Source organism: Crocodylus siamensis, chromosome 1, assembly GCF_052110815.1.
Source record: "Crocodylus siamensis isolate JL-2025a chromosome 1, ASM5211081v1, whole genome shotgun sequence".
Taxonomy (NCBI): Eukaryota; Metazoa; Chordata; order Crocodylia; family Crocodylidae; genus Crocodylus; species Crocodylus siamensis.
This window is the reverse complement of record NC_143395.1, coordinates 165,070,705-165,093,259: the sequence shown is the minus strand read 5'-3', so window position 1 is coordinate 165,093,259 and position 22,555 is coordinate 165,070,705. Positions and strand designations below refer to the sequence as shown.

General features: G+C 43.2%; 1 protein-coding gene across 1 annotated transcript in view; it reads right to left on the bottom strand.

The window, feature by feature from the left end:
* The window catches only part of LBR (lamin B receptor), a 31,742-nt gene extending 9,759 nt beyond the window's left edge, over positions 1 to 21,983 (bottom strand). The window contains exons 1-7 of the mRNA XM_090047961.1: positions 21,829 to 21,983; positions 15,251 to 15,429; positions 12,716 to 12,898; positions 5,743 to 5,826; positions 5,107 to 5,284; positions 3,298 to 3,494; positions 1,840 to 1,894 (exon numbers count right to left, since the gene is read on the bottom strand). Coding sequence (XP_089904087.1) covers positions 1,840 to 1,894; positions 3,298 to 3,494; positions 5,107 to 5,284; positions 5,743 to 5,826; positions 12,716 to 12,898; positions 15,251 to 15,415 — 862 coding nt within the window. The 5' untranslated portion in view covers positions 15,416 to 15,429; positions 21,829 to 21,983. The remainder of the gene's footprint in view (positions 1 to 1,839; positions 1,895 to 3,297; positions 3,495 to 5,106; positions 5,285 to 5,742; positions 5,827 to 12,715; positions 12,899 to 15,250; positions 15,430 to 21,828) is intronic.
* Positions 21,984 to 22,555: the final 572 nt, after the last annotated feature.

Here is a 22,555-nt window from a genome sequence, read left to right as displayed (position 1 = left end):
AAATCATTTTACTTTTATACTAAATATGTACTGAATAAGCCCCAAATCATCCCTCTATATAGTCCATTAATGACATCCTGTGCTTTGTGCACCTGAACTCGTTTTTTGGGGAAGTGTTCTTTGGAGATCATAGTCCTTGCCTTGAGGGTCCTTATGCTGACAAGCAAATATGAACTATAGAACGACCCCAACCAATCCTTATCTACCCCAAATCCAAATATCAGATTCCAAAATATGCTGTAGCTAATATATAAGGTTAGACATCAGTATCATGTTCTCAACAGAAAGAAAAATATTTATTTTAGCTACCATCTAAACACACTGCAATGCTCCAAAAGCTCAAAAGGATCATCCTAATACTAGTGAATGGGATGGAGTGCTTGAGTCTGTAGCACCTTTTAACAGAAACACAGGATGGCAGTTCTGAGACGGTGTCCTGGAGAGGGACAGGGGAAATGGAAAAGTTGAGAACTGGACTACAGAATCGGTCAAGAAACCTGAGAGATGCACTACTTGCTTAAATGGCAAAGGTGGAGGGAGACCAGGAGTCTGGTCTTCTAGGGTGCCTGTACATGAGCTAGGAGGCTGCTCCAACATACTGTAATTACAGCGCATCAGAGTAGACTCAATTAATCGAGTTTGCTGGAGTGTGGCAATTTCTGCGCTCCAGCCAGCCTCTGCATCTCATGTATCAGCATCCCTGCACTTCAAAATGGTAGCAGAGGTGCTTTAACTGACTGTGTTCAACAAGCTTTAGATAGCAGGCCCCCATCACTATTCTGAAGTGTAGGGATGCTGATACACAAGATGCTCTGAGTGACTTAGTAATAGTGACTTAGTGGAGACCAATACTGAGGCATGGATAACAAGCTGACAACTACAGAAACTTTAATAGTAACAACAGTTATGCCAAGTAATCTAACAAGAGCTCAACACATGTACAGTCAGCCATATGCTACACATATACTTTTATATTGAAAAGAATTGTTGTAAATTAACTGTAGAGGAAGGTCTGCGATTAGCTGAGCTACCCATGGTATCACAACAGAAATATTTAAAGATAGATTTAAATGATTTATTGACCTGACTGTCTTTAGCTTAGAGTCTTTTATAACTGGATGAAGTTGAAATTATACCATATCTTAAATGCAACAAAATGTCATCAAATATAAGATGGCCCATGTTAATTTCAACTCAGTCTTACTTCGTCACAAAGATCATTCTAGAACTGGAAGAGCTGTTACAGATGGTAAATTTCAGTTTTAGCAAAGTTTGAATTTTTGGAGAATCTACATGAAACCTACTCTGTACTTCAAAAGTACTGTAATTTTAAATAGTAACAGCCTTGTATTTTTCATAAAAGAGATGTTGTTACCACTTTAAGTTCAAATGGGAACTTAACCTAAAATATGGAGACTTAACAGGTACTCCCATTAGTAACACTGGAGCAGTGAACAGTGATTATAGAGATTCCTAACTGTAGATTGAAACAGAAACATCTAATTCACTGTCATGACTATAATAATGATGAATACTAGCTGATCAAAGACAAAGCTTTAAAACCTCAAACTCAGATGTGTAACATTATATTCTGGGGAGAAAATCCTTCCTAATAATTTACTAGCTTTCCTTCTGTTGCAGTGGAGGTTGACACGTGCTAAATTTACAATGACCAGCTGGTATAACTGCATACAGATTTTTTTTTGTTTGTTTCAACTCTTAACTCAGTGCATTTTTCCAGTTATTCTCACTTAAAAAAATTTTGAGCTTGCAACATCGAGTGACACTGGTTAGACAATATTACCAAATTCCCAAGGAGAAAAAACTGAACTCACATACCATTTATCCTGTACTGTAGTTTCCTTCCATTCAAAAGTGGTATTCCTTCTACAACCTTTGAAGAGACAAAATTAAAAAGACTAGTTTTTCCCCCCCCATACAGATACAAAAAAGCAGAGTTAAAATATTTTTGTTTCTTAACATGGCAGACAATTCCAATCATGATAGTCAATTAGGATACAGTCAATTAAAGAAATCATGTTGTCTTTCTAAAAATGCTGTACTTTCTGTAGTTACATGAAATGTTTTTTGTTTTTTAATGAGAACTAGCAAGTCTAGTCTTCCATGTGACCTGATTAGTTCCCTTCATATTATCTGCAGTCAAGTTTACTCCTGTAAGCTTCCAATCAACAACAGCCATATTTTGTAAACTTTTAAGTCACAAATTTCACAAAAGGAACCACAAGCAGTATATGGAGTAGTTCTCATTAATTTCCTAGATGCTGAGCTGATAACACCACCATGTTGATAGGGCTACCTATTTCCATATATCATATGAATTAGTTTTATGTACCTCGGTATATCTACAATTCTCAACGCGCACTAAACTAGCCATACAATGACAACGTCTGTGCACCCTCATGCAGAAGCAGCTACAGGACGAGTTTTTAATGCATTTGAAGAGACTGTGCTGGTAAGACTACTTGAATGCTCAGAAAAGGGTACCTATATCTTCCCAGGTAATTAGGAGGACTTAGTGCAAAGAAATTTCCCCAAGAGGGACATACTAAGTGATGAAGCAGCTGTTATAAACAGAGCGACTCAGAAGGTAAGAACAGGGACAGGACTTAGATGCTGGAAGCCTTATAATGCGATTTATGCTAGAAAAGCATATACATTAGCATTACGACATTGGGTTTAAAATGATATCGACTTCTGTTTCCCAGAGCAGAGTATTATTAGCCAAATCAAAATGGTCTTCAACTGATACAGGAACTGCTATGAACAAAAACCTAAAATAACCATCCAACGCTTTTTAATTTGATACTTCAGGGTGAAAGAGCAATACACATATCCAAATGTACCGTGAGGCATATGGATAGGACACCCAAGAATGACTTCCCAAGCAATGAAGCTTACAATCTGAAGCATGTCATTTAATGTATAAGTGGAACCAAACAGGAACTTAGAAAAGCAGCAGATCTAGTCTGCCTGCTCAGGTCTTACCGTAAGACATTCTATAAATCTATTAGTCTCTTTTGCTACCTGATCCTTAAAACGATAATGCTTACCGTACACTCTCTTGAAGGGACTGGAATACAATGCCAGTAATCAAGGGGTTTTCATAACGAGGGGTTTTCTAGATCACAGTTGTACTATTTCAAGTTAGAACAATCTGCAGCATCTACATTACAGTTTAGTTCATTTCTATTATTAGAATTCATGTTGGTATCAAAAATGTAAGTCCAACTTACAAAACAATCATTTGCCATAAAGCATTTGCTAGTAAAAGTTTACCTTTCCAACTGGCAGCAAGTAAAACAGAGCTTGGAGAAAAAACCATACAAGCCAGACACCAAACACTCTAGTTTCCCACAAGCTATCAAAAGAAGGCAAAGGTGGAGGAAAGTTCATAATACTGGGGTCTTCCTGTTTGCACATCAACAGCAAGTAAAGCACAGTTGCAGGCAAGAAAACTATCATGCAGAAGGTTCCTGTAAACAGAGAACACAAAATATTAGGTGATGAATATGAAAAAAAGCGTTTTATCCCATTAGAACAGCAGTTCTCAAACTGTAGTATGCAAACCCATACTTTATTTCAAACCATGATAAATGTTTATTTAGTACGATGAAAAGGGGCAGACCTGGCCTCACTTCCTGCCACTACATGCAGCTCCCAGAAGTAGCTGGAGTCAAGTACCGCCGGAGGGGAGGGGAGGTGGGACTTTCCCTGTGCAGGCCATTAGCATCCTGAGGGCCCATCACCTGCTCCCAGCAGCAAGGGCTTTAGTCACTGGGGGAGGGGGGGCTCCCCCCATACACACTCCACCATGCCACACACCCTGCCTATCCACAAACCCCATCACACACTGATGCCCCATCCCCACACACCCCCACACATTAACACAATATACAAGAGTAAGACTTTATTTTTGAGCTATTATGCAATCACCTCTACACGATGCAAACACACACAAATCAGGAAAAGAATATTTTTTGAAATAAAATGTTATAGTAGATGTTTGATTTTTAGTATAAGATTTTGTTGTTTTTTTCCTGTTCCAAGATGGCACCCCACCCCCCTGGAGTACTTTTGGAGGCAAAGGGAGGGACTTCTGGTCCCAAGATGGTGACCAGGGGACAGGACTACCGGTGAAGCCCTTGACAGCTCACCAAAACTCATTAAGCGGCCCTACAGCTGAAATAATTGCCTACCCCTTCTCTAATGGCTCTCCTCCATTGGAGAGTGGACCTTGCAAGTGGCCATGTAATTGAGTTGTGTATTCCTTAGCATACAGAATGTGACATCAATTTACAAGTAAAAAACCATGCATGCAGCTGGGTCACAACTTGAAGTGTGAGAATCTTTGTCTTTCACTACAGATTGTAAATATTCACAGAAAAATAAATTACTTGCTAATCTAAGATGTTTTAGCTCAGTCTTACAGTTGGCAGAGGGCTTGGACTAACATAGTGCCACAAACTATTTTTATAGGTTTTGTCCGCTCTGGGTTTAATAATTGTCCCCTCCCCACTTCTCTCTGCCTTGCTAGGACTATCACAGGGGGAAGTGACCATCTCATAGGCATCTTAATTACTACCACTATTCCTCTTGGTAAGCTCTTCCAGACTTTATCCAATCACAGAGTCAGGAATTTCTTCTGCCATTATTAAGAAAAGAAAAACCTGTTTGAATTTCATACCTTTACACTTAAAGTCATTTTGGGTGTAAAACTGAAGTAAACAAAAAGTAATTCCATTTAATACAAAGTAAACATCTTGCCTCTAATATCTCTCCAAAGTGTATTATACAAGACTATATTACAGTTGAATTTGAAAAGCCAGATGGTTGAGACTATGACAGCTTACTCCAGTAATTCCAAATACTCAAACCCAAGATGAAGTTTGCTATGACTGCTCTGTTTGTTTGAAAGCAGGTCACAAGAGAGCCCAGAATGGGATCTAACATCACCACCACAAGTAAAATGCAGCTGCATCAAATGAATGGTCATAATTGAAAAGAAGGACTTTTGACTATGACAATGTGTTGAGTGAAAACTAGTGTTTAATAATTTCCGTTTATTACTAGATTTAATATACGTACCAATTCTTCCACCAAATTCTAGCTCTTTTGTCTGTGCTGATGCTTTCTCAATAGTTTTTGCTGCCTCAAAACTTCGTTTTTCTGAATATATTTCCTCCTTTGTCTTATCTTCTTTTCTTGAACGCACACGGTATTGATCAAGCACACGGTCTATTTCTAGGTCCAAATCAACCTTTTGCTAGTAAAGAGTGATATATAGAAATGTGATTACTATATGCTAGTCTAAACCTTTTTTTTAATAAAAAGATCATTAACCTGATTTAAACACAGAGGTACTCTGCATTTTTTCACTAAAGATTTTATACAGTTATCAGAATCAGAGGGAAGACAGGTGAAACACCTTAAATATTCTACTTATGAGAGTGTCACCCTGATCACTTAATTCCCCTTCTGAGCTTGTTTGCTATATTTCCATCTTTCCCAGTTTCAATTTTAGTCCTCCATTCACACAGGTACTAAACTAAAAGATGACTTTCCTTTAACAGAACTTGTTTAAAAGTAAATCACTGTTCCATTTCTTGTTTTTACATTATCTTCCAAATTTTTTTGCTTAATTTGTACGTTGAACATTTCTGATTATTTCTAGTAAAGTTAGTGACTTGCTCTGGTTAAACACACTGCTTTTTGTTTTCATACCTGTAAGATTTTGTGGGAAGTGTCGTTCCTTTCCGTACTGTCAGGCTCCCCATTATACCTGCTTGTGTTGTTCTCATTCAGTTTCTAGTTAGAAGATGACAGATTGAATATAAAGTGAAATGTCCGTACGTAATGAATAATTTTAAAAAAATATATCTAATTTCTTTCTTTCAATACTTTGGAGTGCTTTTGTTATCACAACAAAAAAGCCATTTGTTTACTTTGTGCACTTAACAGCACTGTGAAAATGAGTAAATCCTATTTCTTCAGTTTGTGTACATCTTCACTTAACAAGAAGGGAGCGAGAACACTATTTTAAATACCAGTCAACTCATATCAATGTGTCAACTGTTATGCAAACTAGAAAATGATCTAATTCACTCATCTAGGGTGACTGGTTTTCCCAGGTGCAGGCTGCTAAAACCTGTTTTTCGGGAAGTATCAATAAAATATACAAAAAGGAATACCCCTTCAGGCTACATAACTCAGATGCTGCCAGACATGATTTTTAGAGTGCTACAGAGCCATGTGTTCAAGGTCCTTAGCTACACTACAAAGGTCTCCAGCTAAGGGGTGAGACAGGGACTGGTTCACAGCTCCTCCCAGAAGAAGACAGAAAGCCTCAGGCTCACTGGCCTCAGGCTTGTCACCCCTGAGCAGCCTGAGAACCAGCTGTAATCTGTCTCATGCTGCCTGGGAGCCCTTTAAAATACCTGATGCTTTAATGAACTGCTGGTGTTTGAGCACCAGCAGCCACAACTAGAAGTGCACCTGGAATGGAGGGAAGCCAGGTGTCCAAGAAGAATGGTTGCTCCTCCAAGCCCAAAGGGAAGTAATCCCAACATGGATCAAAGGGAGCAGGAGGGCACAAAAGCACCCATAGCTCACCAAAAGCATCTGGGAATGTCTTCTAGCTAAGAGGGAGGCGTACACCCAATGGAAGGGAGGAACCATCACCAGGGAGGACTATACTGCGGTTGCTCAGGGATGCAGGGGGGCAGTCAGGAAGGCCAAGGCGGAGATGGAACTGGAACTAGCTACCCAGATCAAGGACAACAAGAAGTCCTTTTTTAAATACATAGGGGGCAAAAAGAAGGTACCGGGTAACGTGGGGCCCCTGCAAGACATGCTAGGAAATCTGGTCGTCACACCAGATGACAAAGGTAACCTATTTAATGAATTCTTTGCCTCCATTTTCCTGAGCAGGGACCAAATCAGTCCCCCCACTGGGCCCCACTCAGGCCCCAGGGGAGGCGCACCTAGGCCAAGGGTCAGGGAGGATCTAGTCAGGGAACTTCTGAAGGGACTGGATGTATTTAAATCAGCTGGTCCGGACGATCGCCACCCCAGAGTGCTGAGGGAATTAGCTGAGGTCATTGCAGGACCCTTGGCACGGTTTTACTAGCACTCGTGGTGCTCTGATGTGGTGCCAGAGGACTGGAAAAGGCCCAGTGTGGTTCCCATCTCCAGAAAAGGGAGGAAGGAGGACCCAGGAAACTATAGGCCGGTTAGTCTTACCTTGATACTGCGGAAGCTTTTTGAGAGAATTATTCTGGCACATGTCTACGAGGGGCCAGCAGGGCAGATTATGCTTAGGGGCAACCAACATGGATCCATTAGAGGCAGGTCTTGTCAGACCAACCTGGTGGCCTTCTACGACCAGGTCACTAAAACCTTAGATGCAGGGGTAGCAGTGGACATAGTCTTTCTGGACTTCAGGAAGGCCTTCAACACCGTCTCTCACCCCGTTCTCATTAAAAAACTGGGGGACTGTGGTGTCAACACCTATACAGTCAAACCGGTTGCCAGCTGGCTGGAGGGCCGCACCCAGAGAGTGGTAGTGGATGGGTCATTTTCGACCTGGCGGGATGTGGGCAGTGGGGTTCTGCAGGGCTCAGTCCTCGGGCCTGCATTGTTCAACATCTTCATCAGTGACTTGGACAAGGGGATAAAAAGCACCCTGTTCAAATTTGCTGATCACACTAAGATGTGGGGGATGTGGGCATGCTAGAAGGAAGGAATAGGCTACATTGGGCCTAGACAGGTTACAGGGGTGGGCAGAGGAGAATAGGCTGGGATTCAACACTGACAAGTGCAAATGCACCTGGGGAGGAAGAACCAGCACCATACCTACAAGCTGGTGGACTCCCTTCTTGTCAGTGCAGAGGCAGAAAAGGATCTTGGAGTCATCATTGATGCCAAGATGAACATGGGCCGGCAGTGTGGGGATGCAATCAGGAAGGCCAACCGCACCTTGTCATGCATCCACAGATGCATCTCAAGCAGGTCCAAGGAGGTGATCCTCCCCCTCTATGCGGCACTGGTCAGGCCACAGCTGGAGTACTGGATCCAGTTCTGGGCGCTGCACTTCAGGACGGATGTGGACAACATGGAGAGGGTCCAGAGGAGGGCCACTCGCATGATCAGGGGGCAGCAGGGCAGGCCCTACGAGGAGAGGCTATGGGACCTGAACCTGTTCTGCCTCCACAAGAGAAGGCTGAGGGGGATCTAGTGGCCTGTTACAAACTAGTCAGAGGGAATCGGCAGGCATTGGGGGAGTACCTGTTCCCCCGAGCACTGCCAGGAGTGACTAGGAATAACGGTCACAAGCTGGCAGGGGGTAAATTCAGATTAGACATCAGGAGGCGCTACTTCACTGTCAGAGTGGCTAGGATCTGGAACCAACTTCCAAGCAAAGTGGTGCTGGCTCCTACCCCAGGGGTCTTTAAGACAAGGCTAGACAATCACCTTGCTGGGGTCATTTGAGCCCAGTACCCTTTCCTGCCATGGCAGGGGGTCAGACTTGATGATCTGCTCAGGTCCCTTCCAACCCTACTAACTATGAAACTACAATGAAGATTTTTTTGGCTGATACCCACGCCCGATTTTTAACTAGCCATATCAGCTGATACTGATCTGGCAACAACCTATATGCAGCCTGGCAGCATGGAGAGCAGCTCTCTGCAAGTCTGTGGGATGGAGAACGGATGTAGGGGGCAGATCAAGGCCCCCAAAGTGAGAGAGGGAGTGGGGCAGGTGCAGGTGCTGCCCAGCTACGGCCCTGGGAATGGGGTGGAGCCATAGGCAGCTTGTCCAGGGGGTGGCTCCCACCGTTGTGCAGACCCCAGGGGAAGGCAAGGGGGGCATGAGCCCCCCACCCCATGAGATCTGTGCATAGGGTGAGGGTGGGCTGCCTGCTCAGGGCCAGGGGCTGTGCTAGCTTCTTCCAGGGGGTGGAGCAGGCAGCAGCTATGCTGGGAGGAGTGGCTTCAGGGTGGGATATAGCCTCCCCAACATCCTCCGGAGCGACACTTCTCAGAACGGCTGATAATGTTAATTTTCCTTTTGTCAATGCCAATCCAATATGCCACCAATACATTAGTGCACATTTATCCATAACACCATTGCTCCAAGGCAGCAAGGGTGACAGAGTTCCCAGGAACCTTACAGTGGTTGCAAGGAACCCCTACATCCTTGCCAACCAGCCAAGGCTGTTTCCACAATCCCTGCAGAATGGGGACAATTCTGCTTGCTACCCACCACCCCAAAGGGACCAAAGCTGTTCCAGACACTTGTCCGGATGCTGGGGCCTTTAAAGAGCATGTGAGCAGCCTGGGAGGTTTTTACAGGTTTTCAGCTCTTGGGTTGTACAAGAGCAGACAACACCAGTTTCCCCACCTGGGCAAACCCAGCCAAAGCAGCCCTGTCCCAATGGCCAATGAACAGCAACAGGGACATGGCAACCCACAAGCCTCCCTAACAGATGGGATGTCAGGGAACCAGTTTTCCTTCCCCCCTGCACGGCGGGAGAGGGAAGGGAGAAGAGTACCATGGTACAGTGTAATATAACACCTGGTCAGGTGTTAGGTTTGTCCTGACACAACAAAGAATTTGCCATTTGAAACTATAAGTTTTATCATGAATCCACCATTTTTTGGTGGATTGGCCATTTTTATCAAGGGAGAAATTCCTTTAACATCTAGCATGTTACTGTTTGTCATCGGAAACTAGCATATAATCCACAACAAATGTAATGTCTGGAGGAAGACCATTAAAATGCATACACTATTTGTTCTCCTCATGGTTTCAATTTCTGTTTTGTAGCAAGGAAGTTAGAAAAGGCCCATCTAGTTCTAGCAGCTGAACAAAACGATGAGTTCTTGAGGGACAGGACCACTCTAATCACACCAGTGACCAATGGATCTGGTTCTATGCTCTAATTTATAAACAACCCAAAACCAGACTCTGTGGTTCGACAAAAAGAGAGCGAGCTGGGGCACACAGCCATTAAAAACACATTGATAAGTGTGTGGTCAACTGGCTACGCTCTGGCCAACAGCTACAAAACAGTTTGTGTTATAACAAAATCCAGAGTACTCACTGCCTTAAAATAGTCTTTAGAATTCAGCTAAATGAAAACTAATTTTCAGTGAATCAGTAAAATAATATTGGCTATGCACTGACTGTGCTTTACCTTAAACTCGGTTCCCAGTATATGCCCAAAAGAGGCAGCAGCGTTTTGGTTCAACTTGGCTTTGCAGCATATGTATAGATTGGGCAATACAGTGGGTCTTTTTGGCACTTATCTAACAGCTGATTGAATCAGCTCCCTTAAAAGCACCAAAAAGCCCTGCTGAAGTGCCTAGTCTATACAGACGCTCCAGAATCACATCAAATTAATGTGCTGCTTCTTCTGGTAAAGAGCATGGTGGGGGGGTTCCCCACATCTGCAAACAGCCATTTATAAGATACAGATTGTGCCAACCAAATTTAGAGTTTCCATCTCACCAAAACATTTTTTAAAAAGCTATAGAAATATATGCATGCATAAAAACTAAACTTTGCACAGTGGAAGATTGACATTTTCAAAAATTAGCACCAAAATTCTTACTTTAAAATAAATTTGCTCCCAAGATAAAAGCAAGCAGATTAAATATTCACTTTAAAGTGAAGTCTGACAAAGTTAAAATCCATTAGAAAAACACCCTATGTAAATGAAAATACTTCCCCAATTTTACCCAAAGACAAGGCCCTTTAAATTCCACGTACACCAGATTTAAAATCAACAAAAATAATCCCTAATTTCTACATCTTGATATAATTAAATACCATGTTTACTTGAACAGAAGACAACCCTAATAATAAGACAACCCCCCAATAATTAATTTAAATATGGAAATTATACACTTGATACAATTTTCCAGGTATACAATCTAATTATTGGAGGTTTGCCTTGATTTTGCCCTCCTCCCACTGCTATAGCAGGGAAAATAAAACTGGGGAGTCAGGTAGCCCCAAGAAGCTACTTTCCCCCCAGCTTTTTATCCTGGCAATGCCTTCCTCCTGTGTCAGATGCTGCTCTTCTGGAGCACACGGAAGCAAGGAGCACATTTGTAAGCAATAACCTTGAAACTAAACATGACTAGTTATTTGCATATAGTACCCATATACTTAGTTCATCAAGAACTGATGCATGTTACCTTTTTAAAAAAAAAATAAAAAACTGCTGCAGGTTTTAAGACAGGTACTCCATAAGCACATTGGCAAACTATGCATGATACTAATCCAAAGCCAAAGGCTTGTGATTTACTACATAGTTCAATGGGTTGGCCCCACCAGAGTCAACAGCATGTCAAGCCCTGGTGACCCCTCAGCCCAGCACTGCTCAGTATGAGGGTATGTACTCCAGATACTCCCCCACAAAGGACCGGCATGGTAATTAGCCCCTGCTCATGACTGAAACTAGGTGTTCTTGTCATGAGTCCTTCTCCACAAATTTATACGCAGATGAGATGTAGGGCAGCCTGGTCCAGCTTCACCTCATGGAAGGCAGGACCACACTACTCATGTGCACCAGGTTGACAGAGGGGTGATAGAGGGATGCTGGGTGAACTATGTGGGGTCCCATTTCATGATGTTTGCAAAGCATTTAAGGCCAGTGAAAAAACAGGAAATCACTGGAAATGAGAAAGTCTTGGCTCAGCTCAGCTCTGAGAGTGAAAAATCAAAATTTCTGCAATGCCACGGCTCACCATGACATGGAAAAGAGTTGGTGTGTGTGTTATTCAGGTGAACTGCACTAACGCATCCTTGTGGTAGTTCCCGTCAGCATGTTTGTCTGGTATGGCTGTGTGTTTTATTGTCATGCTCAATGTTGGCTGCATTTAATCAACTTCATAGTTGGTTTCTATTGCTAAGAATATGCTGCTTTTGTCAGCGGGTTAATGTTAGACAATGTATTTAGTAAGATTTCCCCCAAATGGCCTGGGGGGAAATGTTACTTGTCTTATAATCACATACAAGAAAAAAATCTCTTTTGCATTTGTGTAAATGTGGCATCTATTCATTTATTTTTGCAACTACTTCAATGAACAACTTAAGTTGTCTCCAATACTTTATTGTGCTACACCCACCGAATTCTTGCATAGAGATATGACTAGCAAATCTCAAAGGAATTTACTGATTAACAACATTTTACATAAGGGAAAAGTCAGGAACAGGGGTGGAACTGAGTTGAGCACCATTTCCCAGCACATCAATAGCAGAGCGAGGAATAGAACCCAAGTCCCAGTCCAATGCTTGCTCCCTTAAATTCAGGCAGTGACATTCCTGGTCATCTTTAGGTTTTACTGTTCACAACCCTTTAAGTAAGCAAAGTCATTACCTTCCAGAGAGATTTCTCCAAGCTGTCTACAATTTTCAAAATTATATCATCATATAGGTTTATAATTTATTTATATTTTGGAGCCTTTTTAAACAACTATGTTACCATAAGAAACCCAATAATAGCGATTGAGAAGACAATTTAATACATCTAGATTTTTAAAAAATCTAGACACATCTAAGTCCAAAACTTCAAGTTTTTGCCCTACTAAAAACATAAAGACGTAAGAAAATTCACATAAAAATACACTGCATATAAATCCAACCAGGCAATATTAAGAAAAATCTCAAACTAAAATAAATCCAATACCTCAGGTGTTAATTTAGTTCCTCTAATTGCTTTCTTTTTGTCATCTTTAGCGTCTCTGCCTTGGGAGGAAGAACGACGTCTCCCTCTTGCTGGCCGGCCAGGAGACCGAGATCTTGATCTGCTCCCACCACGTCTAGAAGGAGAACTTGAATTGCTTTTCCTATGCTTAAATGCTGATACTGACTGAAAAAAAAAAACAGGAAAAATTTCAAAGGTTATGACATGAAGGAGGAAAAAAGCTTCAGGTTCATTTTACCATCTTCGGTCTATAAATTAGACTTCTACACTACAGTCATTTTTCTGTTATTTGTTAAAATGCTTACATCATTGAAATTCATCTATCATCCCTAGTGACTTAATTGCTCAACTATCATCCCTAGTGACTTAATTGCAATGGAGACATGGAAATGCAAGCTTCCCTACTCAGCTAACATCATTCAAGGTTGATCTGGAGGAACAGCCTGCTTAATATTTAGCCTCAAGTCTTCCATTTCTAGCTGAGTCCTGAGCAGTTGTACCAAGAGATATATTTGAATACTTCTCATCTTCACCATTATAAATTTGGTTGCAGTAGAGGCTACAGTGATATAGAAGTAAGAGATCTCTACCCTAGCAATAGCAAAAATCAAGGTGACTAGTAAGATCTGTCAACTATCTACCCTAGATTTTGAAGCAATGTTGACACTTTTGAGATCAGCAAGGTAGACAGTATTGCCTTGAGAAAACTTCCCATACACTCCAGAGAATAGTTGTGGACAATGGTCTTCTGTCCTCAGCGCCCTCAGGGCTCCATTTTATTTCCCCTATTCAAGTGTACACAGGGCTTTTGGGAGGCAGTTACTACAACAGATTGAGAATGCTAGGAACTCCCACATCACTTTTTGTCTTAAGTGCAGCTACTGCAGTCAATGACTCCTTGCCGCATCAGATCATACAACCAGATTCATGTGCTGCCAAATCAGGCCCACAAGCCAACCCTGTGCCACTCATCTGGTCCACAAAGCCAGAAGACTAGGTACCACTGCACTATGCTATCTGTATTACCACCACCTCAAGCACAGAATTCCAAGTACTAATATATTGCTTGTGTTACACACAGCTGAAGACAGACAATACATGTCTGGGAAAACCACTTCTTAGGCCTTTACGTGATCTTCTTTTGTAGAATACCTCCAAAAATGGAACCTTAGTATCTTAAGCAAACTATCATCAACTAAAAAGTATACACATCTAAAATGGTGCATCTATATAATACAGGCATACCTCGTTTTATTGCGCTTCACTTTATTGCGCTGCGCAGATATTGCATTTTTTACAAATTGAAGGTTTGTGGCAACCCTGCGTTGAGCAAGTCTATCGGCACCATTTTTCCATTGGTTAGCATTTTTTAGCAATAAAGTATTTTTTAATTAAGGTATGTACATTTTTTTTAGACATAATGCTATTGCACACTTAATAGACTACAGTACAGTGTAAACATAACTTTTATATGCACTGGGAAACAAAAAAATTCGTGTGACTCGCTTTATTGCGATATTCGCTTTATTGCGGTGGTCTGGAACTGAACCTGCAATATCTCCGAGGTATGCCTGTACTATAATTGGAAGCTTTATTTATCCAGTTTACTTAATATATTTGACAGTACTTTGAAGACAGTTCTAATGTTCTGCTGATATCAGTTACATTTCCTATGTCATGCACTTGCATGAGGACATCACATTCAAGAGAATCCCATATGCAGACTCTTCATAAAGGTGTTTGCCAGTATCAGCAAATGAAATAAATTTGAGAGATGAGAAACAGGTATGTGCAGAGAGAGTAAGGAGGATAGAGGCTGGTATAAATAAATATGTCGTCACTCTCACTATCCCCGAAGACCCTTCTAGTCAGTAAAGCAAAATATCACTAATAAAATATTTAAGACAACTTTAAATATCATGTCCCCCTAATATAAACTTTTTTTGGGGGGGGGGGAAGGGCAGGGGAAGGAGACATGCTAATTGTTTTTATCAACACAAGCACAAATTAACAACGTTTTAGTTAATAGCTTTGTAAGCACTACCAAAACAGTTTAAAATAATAGGATCAAGTTTCTTAAAACTTTTAGGAACATTCTGAATTTCTTAACCAAGGTTTCAAACAAGAAACAGTGATTATTTATAAGCAATTACTTACAAACCAAAAACTATTCTACTATAGAGCAAGAATAAAGTTAGAGACACAGATTTACGGAGGACAAGTCCATTGGGAGTTATTAAACAGAACAAACGGGGATATATCCTCTGACATTCCTAAACCAATGATGTTTGATGCCAGGATGAGTCTGACAGGAGACATTCTAAACATGACAATTCATACACTCTCCTTCTAAAGCACTTACTACTCTGGAAGGACGCAGATACTGGGCTAGATGAACTAATAGTTGGGTAACTATAAGAAGTGCCATACTGGGTCCAGACCATTATAAACTTAAGTTTGAGCTCTGAAGAAATCATTATAGTAGACTTTGATTCTAAACCCTGAAGGAATACTTACCTTTATATCACTTTCTTTCAACTCAAGCTCAGTTCCATCTTTGTATTTAACAGTATAAAGGTGAGTGAGGTCATCATAGCTAGTTATTTGTACTTCATAATACAAGACACTTCCAGGCCAACGACCCATCACCACATCACCATCACCAAATTTTCTGTGTGGCATTTTCCAAAATGAATCTTTAAAAAAAGAAAGAAAGAAAGAAAGAATAAAAACTTGCTTTCATTTCCATCACTCTTTAAATTACTGTACAGTATCACCATTGCAATAGTCTTTTTTAACATAATATAGTTAACTTGTATATTCGATATATTACTTGCAGATACTAGAAAGACTTCAAAAACATTAACATTTCAAAAATATATCAAATATTCAAAAGCCAGGGAACTCCAAATTTGATTGCCTGTGAAATCTTTATTTGTGCCTACCCTCACCTTAAGCATGTCACCTGATTTTTAATTAGATGACTATGCACTATTTAGCCATAGGACACCTATCTACCTCTCAAGATGCATCCAACATGGGCAGAAAACAGGGTTCTTTACTGCAGGAGACTGTAGTGCCAGTATTAGCTGGCATGACTCAAGGCAACTGCTCCCTCACCCCCAGCCTAATTTTTAGACATATAAGGAGCCTCTCCCCCAACCATGATCCAACTGATCCAGAGCTGGACCCCGAGGGCCGAGTCCAATCTAGTCCCAGTCCCGATGTACCAAGTCCAACCCTGCCTGCTGACTCTGGGACCATACACTAAGTTGGACCTGGCCCATAGCTCCAAAACCAGTGTATGGTCCCAGACTTGGCATAGTCATCGTTTAGCTCTGGACCTAGCATGCTTGGTCAATCCACAGGCCCCATCCACCACACAGGATGGGCAGTGGCCTTAACTCCCTAGTTGCTGCCACTCACCTCAAGAAAATGTTTTTTTCCTTCAAGCTCCCCTTCAAAAAATCAAGGTACATACTATATACAGGGAATACAGGAAACCCTCGCCATTTGTGTTTTCAAATATTTAAACCCACGCTCTCTCCCCTGCATGTTCTCACCGGCTCTCACAGCTCCCACCACACTCTCCTTTTAGCTTTCACTAATTAACTGACTTGCAGCAGCAGTAATTGAGGGAGTGCGGCAGCAATTAACACTCATTGTGGATCATGAGCTCCTCCAAGCTCACTGATGGATCAATCTACTGCCCTGTTCCTGAGGAAGTTTTTTCTCTCAAAATTAGTCTTCAGTGGGTCCATCCAGCCCACTCCTCTTCACTCTTCCCTCCCCCGCTGCCACCAGCATGTGTGGTGTCTGCAGGAGCTCTGCGCTTGGTGCCGCTGGGCTCCCGCCACCAGGCTCCTAACGTATTTGCGGATTTCACCATTCATGGGGATCTCTGGAACATACTCCCCACAAATGATGAGGGTCTCCTGTACTATGTGCAAAGGTATATAGTGTATTCTATCCTTGCTTTTGCTGCAGTGCAATTGCAGTCAAGTCACTTAAATATTTTACAAGCTCTACCTCTGTGTTCTTTGCTTTTGGGTGCCCAACTTAATACCACAGGGTACAAATTTCCAGAAACTCTATGCATTTGCCACTGCAACTGAAGTCAATTGGAACTGTACTTGGACATTATAAAGTATTACAAAATACAAAGAACTGAAAAATCAGATTTTTCATCTAAAAAAGGGCACCTACGATTAGTGAATAATTCCATTCTTAATTTCAGTACCTCAGTTCCTCCTCCATAAAACAGAAATAACATAACCACCTTGCATCATGTAGGGAAAAAAATAATTTGGTTTATTAACATTTACAAAACATTAAGATAATACAAGACACTCTGCCAAAGCCCCCCACCAATGCTGAACTGGAGGCAAGTTGTTTCACCCACAGCTTGAATAGGTTGCCAGTTCCTGATCTAGCCTGTACTTTAATGAGGCAAAAGTTTCTGTAGGGGAAAAAGTACACAATGATGTAATTAAAGACTATTACGATGCAATGTTCAACAAAAGGCCATGAAGTAAGGTTTCACAGGCAACCTTAATTTTTTTTTTATTTCTTAGCTTTTGATATTGTTTTAAAGTGTGTGTAGTTTTAAAACGCAAAAAAATTTTTCCCAGAAACAAAATCCTCACACAAGTTTCACCAAGATTTCATCATCTTGACACCCACTCAAAAACAGAACACTGAACCTCTGACTTCTGCCACTGGGGTTAACAGAAATGGGTCACTGTCCTCCATGTGGACCTGCGCTACCAGGAGATGTTACACATACTTCACCAGCCAGCTTCCCAGACATTTGCCCATAAAAGGAATGCTTGGCAGAGGCTAATCCAGAGAGGTTGTAATGGTGCAGCTGAACCCCCAACCCTTCTCTCTCACCTTTTTTCGATCACAGTGCACTGCAGGAGCCTCTAGGGACTTTAAGCCCCTAAAGCAGGTGAAAATCCCCCTTCCCTTCCCCTTAATGTTCAGAGGCACATTTCCTTCAGGTGCTCCTCCTTTCCCCCACTGCCCCAGGGAGGAAGGAAGTTCTAGAGCCACTTCTGCCCAAGTGGCTCTGATTTCAAGACTTTAAAAAGTTGTCAAAGGCTCCTGTGGCACCCACCCCCACAAGGGGTGGGGAGGTAGAAGAGGTGGGGGAAAAGGAGATGGGAAGCAGGGAGTTGCAGCCATCCCTGCAGCATGGGGTGCTGCTCCAGCACCCCCTTTGGGAAATCCTAGATCTGCCCCTGATGTTTGGATTCCATTTCATGCTCTACAGGGAAGCCTGCTATTTGGGATCCAGACTTTCTACCCATTTCCCACTTCCAAGCAAAAAACTGCCCTGTCCTCCACCCAGAGCCAACCCAAGCAGGGTGTGGGGCCTGGGGCAAATCAACCTATGCGGGGCCCCACCCCTGCCCTGATCCCATGAGCAAGCAGCTGGATGGGAAGCTGGCAGTACAGAGTTGCCACGGCTGGTCTGCAAGGCCCCCAAAGCGCAATGCCTGAGGCAGCGGCCCCAGTTTGCCCCCTTCCCCAGTCCCAGGCTTCCTATCCAGAACTTCCTTGGTCAATTTTTTTAAATGTCATGTATATTAGCCATATCAGTTCCAAATTCCACTGACTGAGCAGAGCTGTGTGGTGCTACCACTGGCAAGTATCCCCTCTCTCAGTTCCAACAGTCCTGGGTTTCAGATAGTCCCAAATCCATGGTAGGCATCCTATGTTCAAGCCCCAACACCAGAGGCGTTGGGATTCAGATGCCCCCTAATTTCATTTGCCCCTAGCCAAAGGCCATAGAAGCAAGCTAAGAGCAATCCCCTGCTACCATAAAATGTGTAGCCGAAATCCTCCCACTGGGAGGCTACAGTAGACTCTCATAGGGGTGCCTGCCCACAGTGCAATGGACAGGTCTCCACCCTCAACTACACCAAGTAATTCAAAGTAGAGAAGAAGGGCATCTTCCCTTCCAGGTACAGTAAAAACACCCAGACCAACACCAGTATTATGGTGTCTCAACTTCTTGCTCAGTAAGTCACTGGTTCCTCCCTCCCATCTCTTGTCCTATCTATCTTATGTCTCACTTTCAAATTGGCTCCCAGACAAGTTCTCCCTGGCTCAGCTTAATTCTTCCAGCCTCTGTCTCAATTCTACAGCCCACCTTGGTCATTTGTCTCCCCATCGCTCATCCTCCTAGACCTAATCCCCCAGACTGTGGGGGATATCCAGAAAAAATAAAAACAGATTTGTGTCTTAAAAATATAATCTTCTTTAAGTATTATATTTGAGTTTAAAACCATGCATTTCAAGCAGCAAGCTCACCATAAACTAACAGTTTAAGTATACAGCTCTGAAATTTTTTAGTAAAGCAGGAGGTATCAATTATTGTGGCCTACATATGTACACTGGGTACTCTTTATCTGTAACTGCATACCCATGAAATTTTATTCAACATGCTTCAAGGCATGTTTTTGTCACCAGATCCCCAAATATTTGGTACATTGGTTCCTCAGGCTGTTCTAAAAGAACTGTTAACTGACTTCACATACTTGAAGTCCAATTTATTTGAAGGTATAAGGCTGATTTTCTGTATTCCCCTACCACTCAACCATTTCAATGAGAGTTCAGAAACCAAAGCTGATGATAACTCAAAAGGACTGAGTAATGCTCGACTAAGCTGTGGATGCTCCATAAATTGAGCACAATCTAAAGTTTCAGACCCAGTTGGAAGGAAAAACTGCCACTGAGTTGCTGGCTGACCCATTAGTGAAGTAACCCAGAGACAATGAAGTCCTACATAAGAGGACACCTTTTCCCCTCCATTAGCCAGGATAGAAAGTGGCAGGAAAACACTAGCTTGCAGTTTTCAATGCAAGAGTCCTACCATCAAAATTATATTCATAAACAGCTAAAGCTTTACCGCAACACTGCTGCTCTAGTGATGAAGAAGCTACAACCCTTTTTCCACAAGAACACTAAAAATGCTTCCAAAAATACTATTCTTCATTATTCTTCAATAGCCCATCTCTCTAACAGGACAGATGTATACATCTAAAAGGAGAAAAAATAACCTAAAGAAATAGCCACTCCTGTCTAAAAGAGTTGGGAAGCACTCCAAAGGAACCCCCTTAGAGTTCAGAGGCCAAACTCTGAAGAGCTGAACACTGATGCATCATGCTGTGCACCAGAAAAGGAAGCCATCTGCCCATAAGAAAAGGCAAATAAAAGCACGGGGATAAGGAAGAAACTGCCAACTGTTCTACTAGATATAGCTACTGATATATAAGGGAGAACTTCGACATTCATCCAATAAGAATGAGCTATAAAGAACAATTTTAGGATCACTGTTATTTATATATAATTTATCTGACCGCTTATCTTACAAAGGCAATGCAAACTGGCATCTACCATCATGTGAACATCACTTGACTAAACAGTAAAACAATGTAGTTAGAGCTTCAGCATTCAAAGCATTTCCCTCCGGCTACTGCTCTGACTTGGTGGTACTAGAGGAGTTGCACTTCTATATGCACTTGCTCCATGTTCTCTGGTGGCTGATCTTCACACTGTACTTCGTATTTTAGAAACTGGCACTTTCAGAACAGGAACTGTGCCCCACAGGCTGCACAGTAAGATGTAGTCCAAGTGCTGCTTAAAAGCAAATAAATAATACTGTATCCATCCTTTAGAAAAAAGCCTTTTCTAATACTAAATTCATAACACAAAGGGACTCTCACATCCCGCTCTTTAAACAGTTGCCGGGTATTGTGAAGAATCTACTTCATTTCAAAGCTGGACACATCTAAGTTTTTGTAGGACTGGGGGGCTTAGTAGTAAACAATCATCCCTTCCATGCTAGCGTCAAATGATGGCAAGAAAAACTACAGACCTGATCATGACAGCAGCCTACTGCTTGCATAAATAATGCCATAGTGTAATTGTGTAAATGTCAAAAATGTGCTCATTAGAGATTCAATAAGGCACAACTTTAAAAAAAAAAACCCAAGTAATGGCCTTCTTTTAAATTTCTGTTCAGGACAGTACAATACTCTTTTAATATTATTAAGTCACGTTATAAATGTTTATATATCCTTTAAAGCAGTTATAAAGTCTGAGAGCAGAATATGTTTGAAACTAAAAACTTTAAAAGGCATGTGGCAAAAAACAGCAACATTTTTACTGGAATGCCAAATCTCTTTTGCTTGTAAATACGGATGGATGAACCAGTCTAGTAAAGGTGTGACTAACACACAAGGAGTCAGCAAAGACTCTCTGGTGCCACACAGAAAGACATGTTAGCAAACTGGCGAGAAATAAAGCAGCGGGGACTTCTTCAGGTGATTTCTGTTATTGTTCCAACTACACAGTTGGTCCTGTCAGACCAGATTATGAATGCAACACCTGCGATGAGTATTATTTACTACTCAGCCCCAATTCTATAAAAACATAGCCATGCCCAACTTTGACACAGACTACATCATTCCCAGCACATGACCAGGAGACCCGGGGCAAAGTTGGAAAACCCGAGGAAGAACACCTTACACTCGCAAGCCTGTCCAACTCTGGGCCCTACTACACATGCCAATTAAAGCTAGATAGAAACCAGCTACGCAACAACTTCAGAGTTGGTCGGCACGTTTTAAAGCTAGCAGCCTCCTTTTAATTGTGCGATCCTTACTTGGCACCTGTGGCTGGCCTCAATGTATTACACAATTCACTAGTTATAGAAAACCATAGAAAATGTGTGTTGGAAGGGACCACAGGGGGTCACATCTAATGCAACCCCCTTGTTCGCAGCAGGGCGATCGCAAGCTGCATCATCCCAGCCAAAGCTTCGTCTAGCTCTTCTCCCCACCTCCCACGGGGCGGAGGCTGCCCCTCCCCCCGGGCCGCGGCGCCTAAAGGGCCAAACAAAGCGGGCGGGAAGCGGAGCCCCGGGCAGGGGAGGAGGCGGCCGAGGCCCAGCCCCCGGGACGAGGAGCAGCGCCTGAGCACTGCGCAGGCCGCAGAGGGCAGAGGGAGGCGATTGGCCGCTCCCCCCCGCCGGGAGGCGGGGGTAGGGGTACGGGTGGGGGTGGGGAGAGGAGCCCGCCGCTCACCTGCGCCGCCGCCACCTGCGTGAGGAGCCGGAGCCGGAGCCGGAGCCGGCGGAGCGCACGCTGAGCAGCACCAAACAACCGCCCAGAGCGACGGTTAGGGGCGCGCGCGCGACGTCCCGGGCCCGGCCCCGCCCTCCCCGCGGGCCGCCCAGCGCTAAGCACCGCTATTGGCCCACGCGCCGGTTTGAATAGCTCGGCGCTACACGGGATTGGCTAGCAGCCGGGGCTGAGGGACGTGATTGGCTGGGAGGAGGTGGCGCGTTCCACCCTCTCGCAGCCCCCGGCACCCCGCCTACTTCGCCCCCGCTGCCCCGGTTGCAGCCCGCGAGCGCGCCCGCCTGCCTGCAGTTCCCCCTGGTCCGCGCGCGCGCTCAGGACTCCAGCCCGGGGAGCCGGGCGGGCAGGTTGAGGGGAACAGAAAACAGGGCGGCCGAACGGGCGGGCAGCGGATAGAGCAGTAGGTGGGGCAGAGGGAGACAACTGGCCGCTCCCCTGATCCAGGGAGTGGAAAGAGCGGCGGACGGGCAGGGAGCAGATGGCAGAGCAGCAGACGAGGTAGAAAGCAACAGAGGAAGTAATGAGCAGAAAGCAGGGCAGCAGACAAGGCAGGAAGTAGGAGACCACATGGGGCAGGGAGCAGATAACACAGCGGGGGGGGGAAGGGATGGGAGCAGCACATGGGAAGGATGTGGGGCTAACCTACTAGATAGCCTGACCCCACTGGATG